Below are 18,683 nucleotides of genomic sequence, written 5' to 3' on the forward strand. Positions count from 1 at the left end.
ATCTCAATATATGTCGAATACCTTGAATCTGTGCACTGGAATACTTATGGTAATCAATCATATATTTATTGATGTATACATGGCTGGATGAGGAACAAACTGTAGGATTTGAGCCTGCCAAACTGTTGCTCACAATCGGATTGAAGTCCCCGGCCAGATTTTAGCTTTCGCCTGTGCACACAAGTCAGTCTGGATTCAAACGTCCGTGTGGTTCCACGCCCTGTTTTCCGGGGAGCCGCCGGAGATCCAGCCCTTCTCCACGCTACTCTCTTACGTCCGTGAGCAGCGAGCTGGCCACGGCAGAGATTCCTCCCTCTGCTGGGATCTTTTTTTTTGGACTCCAAATGAGGTTTTTCTTCGTCTTTTTGAGCGTTTGGCACCAGTCGGAGTAGTCAGGTCGGTGCGCTGCGGCGCGTAAATCTATGCCCTGCGCTGCGCCTCTCCGGGAATGGATTGATTCCACTGTTTCTTCTGCTCCGATCTCTGCCACCAGCAAGTTGAGAAAACAGTCCGTCTTAACCTGCCGCTCTCTTTCTTCACCAGCTTCATGTTTCACCCCACTCCTTCTCAAAGTACCTGGGACCGGATGTTGTTACGCGCTGGGGCTCTTTGAACTTTTCCCCTTTTGTTCGTGCACTCCCGAGGATTTGAGGGATTTCTTTATTTTGAGAACAACTTCTCCGAGGTTCCAGAAGGCTGCTGCAAAGATTCGTCGGTGAAAAGTGATGGCCGAGCGGGGAGCTCTGTGGCTCCTCGGTCTCCTCTGTCTCACCTTTCTCTGCCCCGGCTCGGCCAAGCATGTCGACAAAGGTAAGGCTCGCTTTCCCTCACGTTTGCTGGGTCTCTCTCTCTCTCTCGCTCTCTTTCTCGCTCTCCATTGAGTGGCCGGAATGCGCCTTGTAAAAACCAGACATGGCAGCTATTTCTGCTGATTCCAGGTCAGCCGCCCCTCCAGCATTGAGACAAGTTTCAAAGTAGTCGCTCCATTCAGCCCGCCACATCTGTGTTGAATCCACGGATGACTCGCTCGTCTGTCTGGAGTCTCTTCCCATTCGCGACCCCAAATTTCACCAATCTCATGATGGCATGTGTGGAAATGAGCCTGTGGTCACGGAGCAACACATGGTTTGTGTGCAAATTTGTGTTCATTCATGGATGTCGGCAGGACACCACACCACATCTCTGCTCTGATGTATATTTTGGCTGAGAAGCAACACCGCTCTTTGCTGCTGCCTTTTGTCTGTTGCAGCCTCAGAAGTGTATTTGATGGTCCATACACACACGTTGTCAGGTCGCAGATTGCATGTGCTGAGAGCCATTGACACTCACTGTCAGGTGTTAAGACCACACCATCAGTCCACCAGACATCTCATTACTTGGGCGTCAATACATGTTTGGCTGATGGATAAACGGAACCCAATTTATTCTCTGTCCTTAATTATTTGGAAGGAAGGCGATGCACCCTAGAGTCTTTCCCTGAGTGTTTCATGCCTGCTGGTGGTGTGCAGTGAGAATGATGGAGTGAAGAAGATCCTTTTGCTATCCATGAGTGTTGACCAACATGCAATGATCTGGATGCAAACAGAAGTTGCTGTTGAGGCGACGGCACTATTAACACTTCATACTGTCACTGCTTCCAACTTGCTGGGATCTTAACTGATGATGACCATTTATGAGCCTCCCCAAGTGAGTCATTGGTTTATGAACTGTATTACAGTTGGTTGCTGTTGATGCCAAGCAATAACTCATTTGCTTGTGACATTGTACGGGCTAAAAACACCCCTTTGTTTTGGTGTGACCGATTTCACAGGTTTTTGTGTTCTTGAGTAAGTACGATGATTATGAGTCTGTGATTGACAAAATCCTACTTTCTCTATGACAGTCAAGTTTAGTTGAACATCGTACATCTGTAGCAGCTCCAGTTCAAGGGTCACGTCGGCAGACTTTCATGTTGTTTTGCGTAATGACAATAAATCACTGGTGGTGGTTGCAGCATCTGTGTGTGGGTTAGACACCTGCGTGTCGATATCCTTCAGTCTTCGCAACACGGTAACTCTGGTTCCAAATGTATGAATGTGGAGGAGGGATTCGGAAAACTTAAGTGACTGACGACACTAAAAGTCTGTTCGATGAGATCTTGTCAGACACCATGGCTTGTGTGTTGCTGTGATTTGAGGGAAATGACTGTGGTCGTTCTCACTGCTGGGTTTGTGCTGCGTATTTTATGCTGAACGATAAATACTTATTCATTTAGCGCAGTACTGGAGTGGATCCCAGGTAACGCTGGTAAAAAGAAGCAGGCAGCACATTGAAGGACAACTTCTTACTCACAAATTCGCACCCCTGGGGTTCATATTTCCAGTGTGAGCTGGAATAAGTTTACTCGTAAAGGAGGCTAAATTTATCTCCAATAAACTGGTGCTGCTTCTTTGTATGTCTTCATCACTGAAGTTATCAAACACACCAGCTTGCAGTCTTAAAAACAAATATGACAGAGTTTAGTGGCCCAGTTTCTTTGTGGCAGTTTGTCCTGAAAACGTGCTGTTGCTTCAAATCTGAAAGAGGACGGGCTTGTGACGGGACCCTGTTTGCTGTTGGCTCTCCTGATGAAAAACTCTCTCCTGCATGAAAAGAGCTTTGCGGTGGTGGAAGGGGAGAAAGACGGACGGAGCAAGCGAGGAAAAAGCCCCTCCTTGGAGCAGTACAAAAGCTAGAGATGGGGGTAGGGTGAAACAGGCTGACTGTCTGGAAAGTAATAAAACCAGGAGATTAAGGGGACCGAGGAGTTCCTCTGGGAGGTTTGATTGATTCCAGAGAATTGGACTGGGACCCCGCAAGCAGAGTGGGAGTCTCGGATTACGAATCCTGGGGTCCCCTTTCGCGAAATATCTGTTTATTCAAAGAGCTGGTCTGAGATCTCACCGTGACCAAAGTAGCATCGAAAACACTTCCCGGGTTTGCAGATGCAACATTCTTGTTACCCATTTACAGCTTCCCTCTCGCCACTCTGCTTGTTGTCTTAACTTAAAATTCCTGGCCTTTCATAAACAATTGGCTTCTTGAGGAGCGAGGAATCTATTTAGGTCCGGTCTTGTCTTGGTAATCCTGCTGGGAGGTAATTGTGTGCTGATTGTCTCTCCATAGACAATGCAAATAACTAGCGGAAATGTGTAAACATTTGGCAACTTGTGTGCTCCAACAGACCACTCTCGGGGGGGGAGGAGAGTGACAGACCACCTCCAGCCTGGGCCAAACTTTGTAAACAAGATGTGTTTTATTTGGCGCGTTTATGGTCTACTGTGTGGACCCACTGCTGGAAACACTTCCTACCACCTCAGAGTTGCTGTTGGGAGAATCCTGGTGGTCAGTGTCGTGGTTTTTGTTCAGGAGGAAAGAAATGAAATTCATCTTTTTTAAATACATCCTAAAAACAGACATCAGGAGGAGCTAAATAAAATGAAGGAAACACTATCCTAACACAAGGACCGACTACAGCTATATATAGATTTTTTTCTGATGTTGAGTAGGAGGAAACGACTCCTTTAGTGTCCATGTCGCCCATGAACAAAACTTCTCAGTATCTCGCTTCCTGTTGACGCTGCACCCGTTGCCATCTCTCTGGTCCTTATCAGATAAGCTAACACACAAGATTGAGCCTCGGATAGAAAAATGGATGCAGCAGCTCTCACCATCTCACATTTCACAGCTGTTTGGAAAAGGACATGAAACATTTTGCCTCAGAAATAATCTTGTAAATCTATAACCTAATCCTAATGAAAATCTCTATTGCTGATTAACAGAGAGGGACGTGTGTATCTCACATGGGCTTGATTGCTGATGTGGAGCAGATAACACGCAGAGGATCCACTCTGGAGGATGTGCCAGATAGGTGAAGGTGGCGGAGGTTGATGTACTGACAATACACCCGAAGAAGAGTCCTTCCAAATGAGTCAGAATTAAATCAGCTTTGTCTCTCACTTATTATTGTACTTATTACTTATTGTCATTAAATGTTTTGCTCACGATGCATTTCAATGTGAAGTACTCTTCTTTGACTGGAGGTTGTAATATCACCACACTCACTAACGTCTCCCTGATAGTGTTCCCTCCGCTTCGAGATGACTACAACCACATCTTGGATTAAAGACTAAACCTTAGCTCATATGTTTGTGCTTCTGTTAGTGTTAGTAAATGTTCATTGATTCATAGATTTTCTATTGCAAATTAATATATCACTTTACAGCATTAAGTGAGAACCTCTTCTAGTTCATTACCCTCATAATGTTTGCTGTTAAAACCTTGAAAGACTCTTGTAATACCACTGCACATCTACTCTGACGTCTGAAATGTGGTTCTGCAGCTCGTCTCTCTATCGGCTTCTCACTCCGCTCATATTCTGTTTTGAAAAATGTTTTCTTCGATTAAAACCATAAAGTGGTGGTTTAAAAAGTGCTTTCATGAAGAACATATTTTGAGGCGTTCCACATTTTTATTTGGAATGTAGTTGAACTTTTGGTTGTTTTATTAACCTTTTAAAGCATTTTTCGCAGAGAAATTGAGTATATGAGTGAGAGAACATTGGTTCTGTAGGGACCTTGGTGGTGAGGTGTGTTTGTCAGGACAACATTATGTTTGTTGACGCGCTTCAAAATGACAGATTGTTTCCTGCGCTCCCAGTCACTGCTTTAATCCAACATCTTCCTGTTGTCCATTGATTGCTACTCATCCAGCCTAGCTGGCTTTGTTGGCTCTCGTTGTATTCAAGGTGAAGAGTAAGGTTGTTGGCCTGTGACACACTGGCAATTGCAGGTAGAGTGTTTCCTGTTAACAGCACAGAAGACTTGGCTTGCTATTTAAGTAACCCCCAGAGAAGATCATGGATCAGTCAGTGGGCTCCTCTGCCTCAGATAAAATTGCCTCGATCCCAGTCTTTTCTCTTGTTTTTGGGCAGAAATCCAAGCAGTGAGGTGCAGAACTTCTCAATTACGCATCTTCCTGAAACATCAGTTTATCGGAATGCTAATTTCTGTCCATGCAAGTTACTGTATTCTGTGTATTACAGTGAAAAACAGTCATGATGGTTCTAAAGAAGAAAGCGATCAACTCAATATTCAGGGGATTAAATTCCATTTGTGTTTAATGAGCCAAGCTACTGCGACATTCTGTAGCAGGAATATATTTTCCAATAGGAAACGATGCAGGAACTGGTTGATTCAAATTCTCTCCACTGGTCGGGTTTGCACAAGATACATTAAGACACAAGTAATTTGATCATTCTGAGTGTTTACACCAGAGCATGATGTTGAGTGAAGAATGCAATGCTCTCGAATGTTCAAAGATGTTTTTCATCTCTTTTCTATTGTTCAGTTTAAGAGAGAAGCTCCCATCAGGACCTGACTTCTTCTTTAAAGCGAAGCTTCCCTGCCTGCCAGAGGAACCCTGCTGAGCCAAAAGAGATGTCAAAACCAACATCTTTCGAGTCCAGTTTCCTTCTCTTTTCTTTCTGCACACATGTCATTTCGTACCAAAAACAAAAAGTTGGCCTTGGAGCCACCCTGTGTGACAATGTCAATGGAGTAGTCTTCGTGAAACTGTCGTTTCGTTTCGTGAAATACTGAGCAGTTGCAATTTATATATATATATATATATATATATATATATATATATATATATATATATATATATATATATATATATATATATATATATAGGTCTCTCTCTGAAGTGGTGTACTATTGGAAACTATTAATAATATTGACACGTATGTTTTCACCTGAATGAGTGAGGAGAAACGGAGTACCATGCTGCTGTGCTGCTGAGCTCACCAGGCCGCCTTGTTCTGCTGTGATTGAATGATGTTCAGCCTTAATGAACCGACAGAGCACTATAAAAGAATCTTCCCGTTTCCTTGGAGCTAGTGTGCACCCAGCAGAAGAGCTAACAGGCTAATGAAGATGAGTTGGAAGTCTTGGGTTAATGCTTCGGGCACCAGAGATTTTCTATGAAATATTCCACTTTCATATCACTATTTCTAAAGGCTGTTGCTCGAAAACTATTGGTGATGAATGCATACTGTAAAAGAGAAAAATCTTAAGTACCATCCAATGTTTGGGATGGAAGTCAATTCAGTCATGTAATTTGTTTATTGTCACGTCACCAGGTGGCGGCCTTGGTGTATTACGTAGTGTAAGTGATACACTGGAGATACTCTTAACTCATCTCTCAAGCGGCTATGATGATGGCTTGGATGGGGGGACTGTGAACACCGCTACAGCCTTTTCTCTTGCAGCTTTTACTGGGTCTTTGCATTTTTTCCCCCCAGTTCCCCTTTCTCTGTGACCGTAAAACAGCGTGTCGCTGAACACCACCTCCATCAGGGTAGTGGTTTATAATCTCTGCTTGTGTTTAGGCTTTACATTTGCAGCTGGGCTTGTTTAAATGCATCAATATTGCAATTTTGCGCCCAAAGGGTTAAAAGTTTGTGGCTTAAATGTCTGAGTGTGTCTTAGAAACAAGTACTGACTTTTCACACCCCTCAGAATTTAAAATTTATCTTATTATCAGAACTGAAATTATCAGAACAGGATACTTGTAGGCGGTTTATAATCTGAATCAGGATTTGTTACACGCCTGTGTTGGCTGGAATTTCTTAGTGGTTGTTAGATTCATTATAGGGCAAAAGCTTCAGTTCCTTTTACTTAATTACTACCTTTTACTCTTATCATACTTATTATATGTGACATCATTTCATTTCATTTCATTTAGAAAATAATGTTGATGGTGCCGCAACGAATGCGATCGTCTGTATACAGTAGAGATTAAAAACCTAGTTTCAGTTGATTCGGTATGTTGCAACAAGCAATTCCCGTCCATTCTGAGAGAGCAAGACGTTTCCAAACATGTCGTCTTTTAACAAGGGTTGCAGTGTAAGCACTAAGGTTTGAAATCTGCTTTGTTTCTGTGAAATCAAACTTCTTTTGTGCGCCATCCTCAGATTCCCTCTGGCATCTATTTCTGGTCTTTATTTGAACGCACTAGTCACCCCTCATGCTAGTCATGCATCATTGAATTTGAATGACTGGCCTGTTTTAAAGTATTCTGTTTGTTGGTGGCTCAAATTTCGTAATTTCAGTGGATGTTCAGATTCCCTGCTTGTGGAGTTGTAGCATGTCATTTTCCTCAAACCTTCGAAAGTGTCCTGGTTTTGAGTGGCCATCGATGAGGCCCCCCCAGGGCTTAACCTTTCAGGAGTTGGTGTCTGACTGTTTCTTGAATTGATTCCTCTGACAGACTTTCCACTTGATGTTTCCTTCAGAACTGTGCTATTTTTGTTCTGCAAAAGCCCTGTCATGGTGTCTTCTGTCGGTAGTAGCAGCTGCAGGATTATGACACATGCGCGCAGTTCTCGTGAGCCCGTGCTAATGAGAGCATGCTGCCGACGTGCGCAACATATTTGAGTTGTTTTCTAAATCAATCAGTGCTGCAGGCAGGCAAGAGAAGGAAAAAAGATCTGTTCTATCTTGATAAAATGGAGACAAAAATAGGACCTCTGAAAAGTTGTAATGAAGCTTATTAAGCCTAATGAATTTGGTGTGCTTCCTTCCTGTTGTCGTGTTTCTGAGCAAACAAGTGTGAAAGAGCGATTGCTCTCATCATCTGCTTGCTCTGTACCTGCTGGAGTTTTAGCATCCTGCAGCTCTCTCGCTTAATTGTATTCCCTACAGACCAGTTGGAGGACGTCCAGAACAAAATGAATCAACCTGCCTGGCTTTGTGAGCAGTGCATAACATGATGTAGATTAACAACGTTGGCGTGGATCAACAAGGAGAATTGAGTATTTTCAGCATGTTCCCCACTGCTTAATAGAAAACTTATAGAATTCTCCAAATTACCTCCTGTTTCACTGTCACCACACCGCCAGGTTTAACGGTGTGGGTGTGTGCACAACACACAGTCGTAAAGTGTGAGTGGCTTGTGTACACATGGAGCCTCTCAGCCTTCAGTCAAAGAAACTTTTCATGTGCTTTAGGGGTGTGGGGGCAGCCAGTCACAGAGAGGGGATTGTGAGCGCTGCTTAATCGAGGCGGCTGCCATCATCTGGTGCCCGGCCTGTGGCTTTTGGCAGCTTCAGATATGGTGGGATATGTGCGCGTGTGTAGGTTTGTATGTGTTCTTTTATATGGGCCGGTGCCCCACATCTGGGCTGGAACAGCTGTTTTATCAACAGAGTTCAGAGCGCCACACTTGGAGCTGGCTCCACAAATGGAATTGTTTTCTTGTGCATTCACAACAGAAGTAATAAGACTCAGCACGCGGCACTGGTGTTGTAGGTAAGGAAATGTTTTGCGTAGACTCTTTGCCACATCTTTAATATTCAAACAATGTATGTGGAATTGGTTTCCCCATGGGGGTGCATAAAAGTCAGGGCGTCTTTCACCATTGACATCATGTACAATGACAATAAAGACAGCTAGGCCCGATATGAGACAAAGAAAGTTATCATCTTACCAATGCAATATGCAGTTCAATCTGACGAACGTTCTAAATTGTGTTCAATAATGTAAAATAAAATCTTAAGGCTAATTGGCATTAGATGCAAATATGAAACTTTTTATTCAAAAGCTTTAAATTATGATATTAAACAATACATGCACTGCAGTTCTGTGCTCATTGTTGAATTATTTACAAGTTAATAATAGTTACTGAATAAGAAAATACAGGTTACATGAAATTAACTGATCACACCTGAGTTGAAATTAACATTGAAGTCAATAGGTTTTAGTTTTTAGTGTGCATCTAAATGTCAATATTTGGGTTATGAGGTGAATGTATGGAGTCACAGCGCTACCATCAAAGCTGACTGGATGTGAATCTACAGATTCCACATTGTTGTTGTCACTGACACTCACTATTTTGTATTACTGACTTGCAGGTCCCAGTGAGGTGAATATTATTTAAAACAATGCAAGAAATTATGTCAAAAAAACATTTATGTTGGCCTTAGAGCAAGTTATTTTAAGATGTTGTTCTTCTATACCACTTGAGAGTAATCAATGGATGTGTCTTTAAAATCACAACTTTTGTAAAACAGCCCAAACATCATGTGTCTACTGCCACTCATTTCCGTGTTGTCTGTGCTTCCAGAAGTTGTTCATGAAGCGTCGCAGAGTTGTGTGTGTTTTGGCCAGAGAAAGTGTCTGACAGTTCTTTTCCATGGCACCATCTCATGGCAGCAGCTTTCTGAGTTGTTGAGAGCTTGACTGGAAATGTATTTATTTTTTTTCTTTTTAAGATTCAATTCCAGATCAGTTTTCCGTGTTTGTCTGTTCCCCTTTCTTGCCCCTTTCTGTTTAAAGTCCAGGTTTTACTTTAATCTCAGCCCTTTCATGTTGACCCTTGTGCTTCTCCAGCTTCTGTGGTTGTTGTGGCTTCTTAGATACAAACTGAAACGACCTTTTTTTCAAAGGTGAAGCATCAGATAGAGGCTTCTTTGTGCGTAGCTCCCCTTTTGCTCTGCAGACTTCTGAGCGTGTTATTAGAACCAGTTCCTTCCAAAACACTGAGCTCATCTAAACCTACCAGAGGTCAAGAGACGCGTCTGAAATGGTGACATTAGTGCTGTAAGTCTTTTTTAATACTCCGCAATGATGTAATGGAATTGGCTGTCTTTCGATTCTGCTCTCTGAGCACTTTTACAGTTGAATAAATACGTCCCTCAGCACCAATTTGAAAGATGATGGCTTTTTCCCTCCTAATGGCAACGTTAGTGGTGTTTAATATAAAAAAAAATCCAGAGTTTAGCCGTGCGAAATGATAACTGCCTTGTCGTTTGATTTACGGCAGGTTTGTATGTTAAGGTAAGTATGTTAAGTTAGCAATGAAAACTTTATTCTGTGAAGGCTTTAACGCTAAAAACAGATACTGTTTTTGGAGTTTGTTTTAGTTTAGGAAACTTCTAATGGATGATAGTTTTATAGCATCTTTTTATTTTTGTAATCAGATATCCCAGAAATAAAGATTTCTCTTGTGATATGCTGAAAGTGAGTACGGAAATGGTAATTGCTGCTGTACAATAACGCATTCAAACAATGTGTTCTGTAAGATTTTTTACAACTCTAATTGTGAGGTTGGAGCTTTTTGTCAGAGCCCTGAAGATAAACCATTTAATACACATGAATACATTTTCATTGCTCACTTATTTTGCCTGCTTCCTGACTCCAGCATGTGCTATGTCAGTGTGCCAAGACCATTTAGAATGTAGAACAGAATAACACAATAATTTTTCACACCCATTCCTTTAGAATACTTCTTTAGAGACATTCATCAATAACTTTTTCTAGTTTAGTTCTACTTGTATGTCAGAGCACCTGACCTTTCGCAAGATGCTTATCTCAGCTGGTTCACAGAGTCAGATAAAAGTGCAGCACTTATGAAAGTAAGTCTTGTCAGAAGTCACTGTTGCGCGTCACTACCTTGAAGATTACACAGCTTGTGCATTCTAACATTCTCCCTCAGAGCAGTTTCGACATCCTCGCGCAGGCATCTGTGTCGCCTTCTTCCGGGTGACAATGTGTTTGAACTCGACTTGGTGACCAATTTGTTGGTGCGGTGCCAAATGACTCCATTGTCAGGTGCAGGTGCTGTGAAATGAAGCCATGCAGGTGCAGAGACAGACATCTGGGATGACAGCGTCTCGTGTCCAAAATACAGATGTGGCCTTGCTTTGACAGAGCTTTAGGAAGGCAAACCAGTTTGGAGGATCTGCAGGTGGAGGCGTTACTGCGAGCTGTATGCCATGGGGTTTGCGAGAAATGTAGCTAATGGGTACTGATGGAAAGCAGCTGCGGGTTTTCCATTTTCTTAAAAGCTGTCAATCAAACTGGGACTTCCCTTGCTGGCCTCCAGCTCCTCGGCGTGAGGCAGGGTCACCGACTGCCACACCGGCTCAGCTGCAAAATGGACGGCAGCTTGCCAGGAGCACCTGCGGAGGAATAGCAAGCGAGCAACATTCCATCACAGGACCCCGAGACACAGATGTCATATGAGACACTGGGGATGTGTTTGCAGTGGGGGAGGGTCGATTCACCGATGGCAGAGGTTTTGACTCTGTGGGGCAGTAATGGGGGAGAGAGAGAGCCAGCTGCCACCAACCGTCCTAACAAGGTGTCCCATTAAGAATGCAAATAGACCTACATTAATAGCAACACTCAGTCTGTCTCTTTTTATCTTCGTGTTTAAATGTGTTCTTAACAACAGTACTCTTTGCTGTACAGTCTCTTCCTTTAGTTTTCCCTTGCTAAATGTTCATGTTTCTGTAATTTGATAGAATGTATTGAGAGCAACTGCAGTGTTCAGGCTGTTGTATAATCTAATAAAAAGTATTTTCCCGCACTGTTTCAAGACTTACCCAAGTGGTTTTGCAGCCATTTGGTATTGTTACCAAGTATCAGGTGAGAGCTACAATGACTATTTTGACTATCGTTGACTATGGCTTTATGACGTGTTCATGCACAACACGTGCATGGAAAATAGAGCAATGATGTCACGACTTATCAACGCGTTAAACCTTGGTGAGAACCACTCCTGAAAACATTTTGATCATAATAGCAATACTTGTATCCTGTTCAAAATCTTGCTATCTTTCTTGCTACTATTAAATAGTGTCCAGTATTGCGTGTATCTATGGTTACCAAACGCACACAAAGACCTTAATGTGTTCTATGTAATGTGTTAGCGTTCAAGCATCTCTCGATTTATGGATTACCATTTGTGGAAACCCACACGGACACACTTTTGACGTAGAGTTCCCCAACGTGCCAGAGTTGCCTCTTTTAACTTCAATATATGCCAACAACTTCCCAAATGGATGCATTAATGAGTGAGCTGGTTGTATTGACCACTCCTCCATCCTGTCACACGCTGTCGTCAATGCTCGACCGACAGCCGATGACAACATGGGTCAATGCAACCAAAAATGATGCCCGCTAATGTGGGCCTCTTCTTTTGAAGATTCTTCTTCTCATAAAACAAACACTGTAATCTAAAATTCAAATGTACCACAGTTAAAAAAAAGCCCATGTGCTTGTATTTTCAGTGGAATGGATGAAGAAATAATGTTATTCCCCTTCATACTTAATTTACATGAAGTAGACTAAATTGCTGCTGAGTGCATAAGTGTGTCATTCAAGCTTTCAGGACACCTGCTGAACAAATCCTGTCCGCAGCACGGGCACACTCACAGCACGCTCTTAAAATATGTCCCGCGGTCTGTTTATCCCATATGCTATGTAAAATTGTTGTGAAGTGCTGCGGGTCCAACTTCACCTGCCATCATCTAACAAGGCAGGTGTGAAAGCTGCTTAATTCTTGGCCAGTTTTAGAGTTTTGTTTACTGAACAAAAATGTCCTGGATGAGTTAGTGTTTCAACCCAATCGCAGCCTTTCTGGTACATTGAAGAGAGAATGTTGCAAGTGATTGAGTGTTTTAACAGCGATTGGTTTTATTAGCTGGCAGTTGCCTATGAGGAGCTTTTGTTGCAGACTGAGAGGGGACTTCATAATGAAGCGCTCAGTGAGCCCTGAATGACTGGAACCCCTCATCCATCTCTTTGTCTCTCACCCAGTTCCCCCACAGTGCCACTGCATTCCTAGCCTGGTGGGGCAGTGTCCATGGGCCAAGGGCATGGCGTGCACCCCTTTCGGCCTCACTGTGGTGGATGGGGTCAGTGGTTCAAGTATTCCCCATGGGGCGATGCTTGGGACTCATGTTGTACCTCCATTGATGATTAATTTGTTGAATATGAATATTCAATTGCCCGACCTGGCTTTCACTTGCCTCCTGGCTTCAGCTCACTATACCTTTTATTACAGTTTTTGCTTCTCACGCAGGCCGAGGTGAGGATAGTCCCTCCTGGCTCAGAGTTATGCTGATAGTGAGGAGCTCAGAGAACATTCCTCGCGTGCTAGATGGTGGTTGAGTGTGGATTTTATGGGCTGTGTTTTTGCTAGCCCCACACATACCTGTGGTTCTCGAGCGCGCTGCTGAAGCTCCGCTCTTCAACCCCCTCTCACACTCAAGATCCAAAATATAACGGCTAGACTTTTAAGCATGTGACAGCTTTCTTGGCGACGCCCAGCCAAATTATTTGCTGCCAAGAATAGATTTAACGTCAAAGTAATGTCAATGTAATCACTTTAATGTCCCAAGTTAAAACAATAAAAGAACAGGGAAGTGTATGGGAGAGTTGTTGGTGACCAATCTTGTGAGTGATGGGTGCTGTGGATCCATTGTCACAACATTTGATGGGAAGAAACTGAGGAAACTTTTTCAGAAGGCTGTTTCTGTCCTGGGATTTTCAGTGGGAGACGGGAGTGCGAGATTCAAATTGGGAGTGATCGGTCCTTTTGCGAGCAAACGGCAGATTCATTACCAAATTACTAGATTCATAGTCATTCACTAGGTTCATAATTTCAGTTCCAACGTATTTGATAATGGCAAATATATACATGTATTTGTATATAAAGTACTCATCTACACGGAAGCTAGTCGCCAACTGGGCTAAAGCAGAGCGACAGACTCATTTCTCTTTCCCTTGTTTTCTCTAAAGTGGCCAAAGTTGGATGATTATATCTGTTTATTTCAGGTCTGTTATTGCTCTGGCCGACTGTTCCATTATGATTTCCTGAGGGGAAACAATCGTGTGAAATGCAGGAAGTCATAGGAAGCTGTGGACTCAAGTCTCTTCCTGCTGTGTAAATAGTGTCTGGGCCTCCACTTGTTGTTTCACCCTCTTGTGAATGAGCCCAGTGCAAGTAAGAATAACAGGCAGGAAACCAAGTGCACTGGCATTGCAGAAAGCCGGACCCCATCTGTACTCCTACTCACTGGGAAGAAAAAAGTAAAAGTGTAGTAACAGTGTCTACAATTAGTAGAAGTGAAACTTTTATTTTCTTTCTTTTTGTGCTGGTTGTCTGATCCGGAATCACTCAGTATCATCACACACAACTCAAAGTGATTGTTTTTCTTGACACTGTTTTTATTTTAAATCCTTCAGGAAAAGTGCCAACCCTGTTTGAGACTGACCCAAATAAAGGGTTGTTTCAAATAAGAGATTATGTCTATGAGCAACCTTCAGCACAATTGAATGTCTATTCGGAAACCTGTCACTATAAACCCATCCCAGTAATTAAAATTGAAATCTGCTGGTTTCATTGATGCTTCAAGGCGAACCGTGTTTATCTGGCCCACTTTCCCCTCTGTATTGAAATAAATATTTGGTTTACCTCTAGATTAAGCAACAGCTAAGTAGGTTAGCGTTACGGATTTTCTCGTCTTAAATCCAAGAGTCCAATCAGTTTCATCCCATATGTCTGTTGTACCTTGGAATTAGTAGCATATGAAAAGGAAATGAGATCAGAGGTAACTGGTGACCCTGCAGCAAAGCCGTCCTCATTGAAAATGAGATGCACACGGTCAGCATTCACTCTTGTCCTTTGATAAATTGATTTCGCTGGTCGTGTTTGCCAGTGTCGTCCTTCAAAAAATGACCCAAAGTCAGCCGTCTGATGGCTCATATGTTCCCCACATTAGTTGTCTGGTCTCTGATAGCATCGGAAACAACTTTGTAGTTGATGTGTGAAAAAAACTGTGTGCCATCTTTCTCCTGTTATGATACTATGTCCTTCACACAAACGGGCATCTCCGCACGCTGTTGACACCGCCACCGTCTCAGCAGATTTGGAGACTGGCAGTTTACTACTTGTTAAGTGATTTATCAACTGTTTTTTATGTGACCCCAGTGGGCCACAAAACCCGCCCCACCTCTCCTATCGCTGTCGATGCCTGTGGCGTCAAAGCCCACGTTTGAATTTCAATCAGCCTTAGATGTATTGCATGTGTGTTTTTTATTGTCATGGGGGATGGGTGGAAGAGAGAGAGCACTGGTGGCAGTAACTGGTTCGGTGCGTCAATCAAATATTAAGCGTGACCAGTATGTAGTTATTGGTGTTTTTTTCTTGTGTTCTCAAGGGGCATTTGCCGGTGCCTGAGGGGCAAAGCCGCCGCTCCAATTTTCTCAACCCAAAGCCTTCTGGCAGAACAATCAATAACGCTCTTGCCCTTCTCCTTCCCTTGCTACCACCCCTTCACTCCTCGTCTGATCAGCCACACCCTGCTGTCCATTTATCAACACCATGCTCGATGTTGGCTTCACCCCTCTCCACCGTTCTGCCTCCCTGAACACCATGGTGTGTTTAATTGTGTAACATTTGTCACACTGGCACAATTATTTTAGACCGGTGCAGCTGGTTCAAAGCCAAAGGGGCTTCTCTTCATGTATTCACTCCTCAATGTATATGATTCAATCTACTGTTTAATTTATGTCCGTATAACGCCAACCAATTGAAATTCAATAGATGTGGACGGCGCCCTTGGGAATATGTATCTTTTATTGAATGCTGTCTTTGAACCATTGCCTTGCTGAATCTGACCCCGATATTGTTGTTCTGTCAGTAGAATGAGCCTTATTTCAAATATATAATTGAAAACCTTTGAAAATATTTTTTGTTGACAGCTTTTTCTTGTTGTTTGGAATATGGGCAGACTTTTGGGGCGAAAATATTTGGCTTGCGTTCTCATTCAATTTCAACTTGAAATGTTTCACTGTGGGTCTGACTGGGGTTAATGGTATTCACAATATTTGGAGTGACTAAATGTTGACCTTGTTCTGAAACTATGATGAGTCATGACACACTGCACGCAGGAACAGACAACAAATTGTCTGATTCTAAGAGCAGATTCCTCAGACTCATTAATAAGGTGGTAATATTTTGCCTTTATTTATTATCTTTAAAGACGGTGATAGTTTCACTTCCCACTCTGAGTTGTCCAGAACTTAAAGCCATTTTCCACACGTTCCACACATCAAGCCGGCAGCCTTCACATTAATGTGCTTTTGAAATGTGTGAAGTGTTACGTTATTGCAGCATCAGGAAATTATTGTATTAAGTGTCACATTTTCTCCATGAATTTGTGACCTCTAACACAATTATAAACAAATGTAAGTTTTAAAAATCAAAGAAAGATAAGATTGAATGCCAAGTGGACAAAGGTTTATTAGCAAATTCATTCTTTAAAAAGGAAGGGGCGCAATAGTACCTCATGAAAGAACAAGGCCAATATGGGAGGGAATCCGTCTTTGCCAATTACACATGCACGACAAGCTTGGCGGCTACATTAGATCTCTTTCTCCATACACCAAACTGCCATTAATAATACATACAGCTCTCTAGCTCTTTTGCTCCTTGTCCACCCCTCCCCCACCAACGTAGCCCCTCCTTGCTTCTCCCACATTGCCTGTCCTCCTCATCTCACCTCCGTCCTGCTGTACCCTGTTTCTCCTCCCCCATGTGTTTTCTGCAGTGAGACTGCTAGCCAGGAGCCATGGCACGTATGAATACATCATCTGGGGGCGACCACACAGCCATGAGGCAATAGACGGATCAACCCGGGTGAAAACAAACATTGTTGTGTGATAAGAATATAATTTCAGTCTCTCCGGACAGAATGCATTCAGACTGTCAATCCCTAATACATTCAGAAAAGAGTGGGACATAAAGTGGATTGTTGTAAAAAAAAAAACGGCTGCTGAATCGCTCCAGTCTGCTCTGTGGCAAATGGTTTGTTTTATTAATATAATTTCCTGTTTGTTTCGGCTCCCCTCATTTGATTAAAGTTAACAGCCCAAGCAGCACAGGCTTCTTGGGCCTGAATGTTTCTGATGTCTGTGTGTAAATATGCAATACCTATCAACTTCTTTGGTTTCTCATCCATTATATGTAAACGCCCTAGGATACACATGCAGGAAGCACTTCAGACAACAGTGCTCAATCATCGGGAACACCGTAAAATAACAATGGCTGCTGTGGGCCGATGACTGCTTGAAAAAAAAACAATGTGTCTATAGCGCTGTTTATTGCACATGCTTTAGTAACACCCCAAACCTTTTTTTCGCCAGGCTTCATGTAGTACACGCTGATTCAAATTGTTACATTCAAATATGTAAATTTTTTTCAATGACAACTGTAGTTAATTTTTAGTCCTCACTGAGACTATGGACTTTTTTGTTCTGAATAACCAGTAGAATCCGTGCACCATGAGATATTATTGTCACTCGTCTGCTCTAACGTAAGAAGACAAATTCCTGAAAATGTAGCATCTGACAGTGACTCTGAAGGTGAGAGTGGGATTCACCGCTGGGTCATTTCATCTTCAGCCAGCTGTCTCCTGCCACCAGCCCAAGGACCGGAGCAAGCTGTTATCCATTGTGTAAATTCAACCATAAAAGTATCTTAACAAACCTTCTACTCAGAAAGCTGTACTGCAACGATACGTTACCGATGCTTTGTACCCAGGCTGCTAAATCCTAAGCATAAGAAATATTATTTGATAATCTATTTACACTAAAATTTTTAAGTTCAAATTCTGGAAATTGTTTGCAGTATAACAATCAACTTTTTAAAAAAATGTCGAGCATTCCATAGAGGGAACATGTGCACTAGGATTAATGCTTTTCAACGCATAAGAAAAGGTCAGACACTGTACATGTGACACTAATCACATGTACAGCCCATGATCTGCTCATAAATACTGTGCACTTGGCACTTAAATATAGCTGACTCCATACTAATCCTCCAACTATGATAAATTAAATGTATACTTGAGCAAATGACATGTCAGGACACTGCATGACTTAGAGAGTCTTACCGCATCGTTGGCTGCTTTTGCGTTCTGTTCCATATCCAGAACAGTAGCCTGTTTGTTTCTGATGTAGGACAAAGTTTTTCCATCTTGGTGTGGCATCTATAATGCATCTTCGTGTTGGATAGAGCCCATGTGCTCTTCATTTGTAACGTTTGAATTGACTTGCTACTCATTTCAAGTTTTTACATTGTTGTGATTATTTCATTCACTGCAGCTAGTGTTGCCGTGGTAGAACATGTCCATTGTTTCTCTGACTCACCATCATTGCTGGACCTCTGAAGAACTGAATTCGTTGGTTGACAATTGTCCTTATCAAATGAGGCGATAAAGGGAACTAAAGTTGGAGAGCGATGGCATTCCGTCACAACACACTGGATTATCCTGTATTAAATGCACGTGTCATCTTGCGTACATCTACGCATTAATGTAACTTTAAGCACCATGCCCTGATAAATATGACACTGCTGACTGGAACCATGACTTGCGTGGGAGCAAGAATACTATGATGAGGCTGATGGTTTTCAGTTGAGCTCTGACTCTATGACTGACACTTGTTTTGTTGCCCAAAACAGAGCGAGGAAAGCGTCTCCTTGATTGTTATTGAATCATTGGAGATGTTCCCTGCGCTGAGGGCTGCTGTAATGCAGGCGAGTCTTCTGTGTATTTATCTGATTTGCGCATGAATAATGTGTGGGAATGCAGTTAGGAAAAGACTGTTGCTGTGTCACATGGAGAAGAATAGGAATGTGTGTTCCATTTCCCTATAGGTGGAACTCCCTCCAGCCACCAGAGGCAATCAGTCTTCCTTTTAACTTATTGATCTCCAATGCTCATTGATCACAGAGAAGACTCTGGGCCCAGGATGAGTTCTCCTCTGACCCTGAAAGATGTTCTAGAAAATAACAATACTAAATATAATTTA

At 42.6% G+C, this 18,683-nt stretch overlaps 1 protein-coding gene across 13 annotated transcripts in view; it reads left to right on the forward strand.

The window, feature by feature from the left end:
* Window positions 1–258: 258 nt before the first annotated feature.
* neo1a (neogenin 1a) overlaps window positions 259–18,683 on the forward strand; it is a 126,860-nt gene continuing 108,435 nt past the window's right edge. For 12 of the 13 annotated variants that reach the window (XM_053864374.1, XM_053864372.1, XM_053864379.1 and 9 more), the window contains exon 1: window positions 259–810. In XM_053864374.1, coding sequence (XP_053720349.1) covers window positions 726–810 — 85 coding nt within the window. In that variant the 5' untranslated portion in view covers window positions 259–725. The remainder of the gene's footprint in view (window positions 811–18,683) is intronic. The other variant, XM_053864369.1, reaches the window with a different exon arrangement.

Source organism: Synchiropus splendidus, chromosome 5 (assembly GCF_027744825.2).
Source record: "Synchiropus splendidus isolate RoL2022-P1 chromosome 5, RoL_Sspl_1.0, whole genome shotgun sequence".
NCBI lineage: Eukaryota > Metazoa > Chordata > Actinopteri > Syngnathiformes > Callionymidae > Synchiropus > Synchiropus splendidus.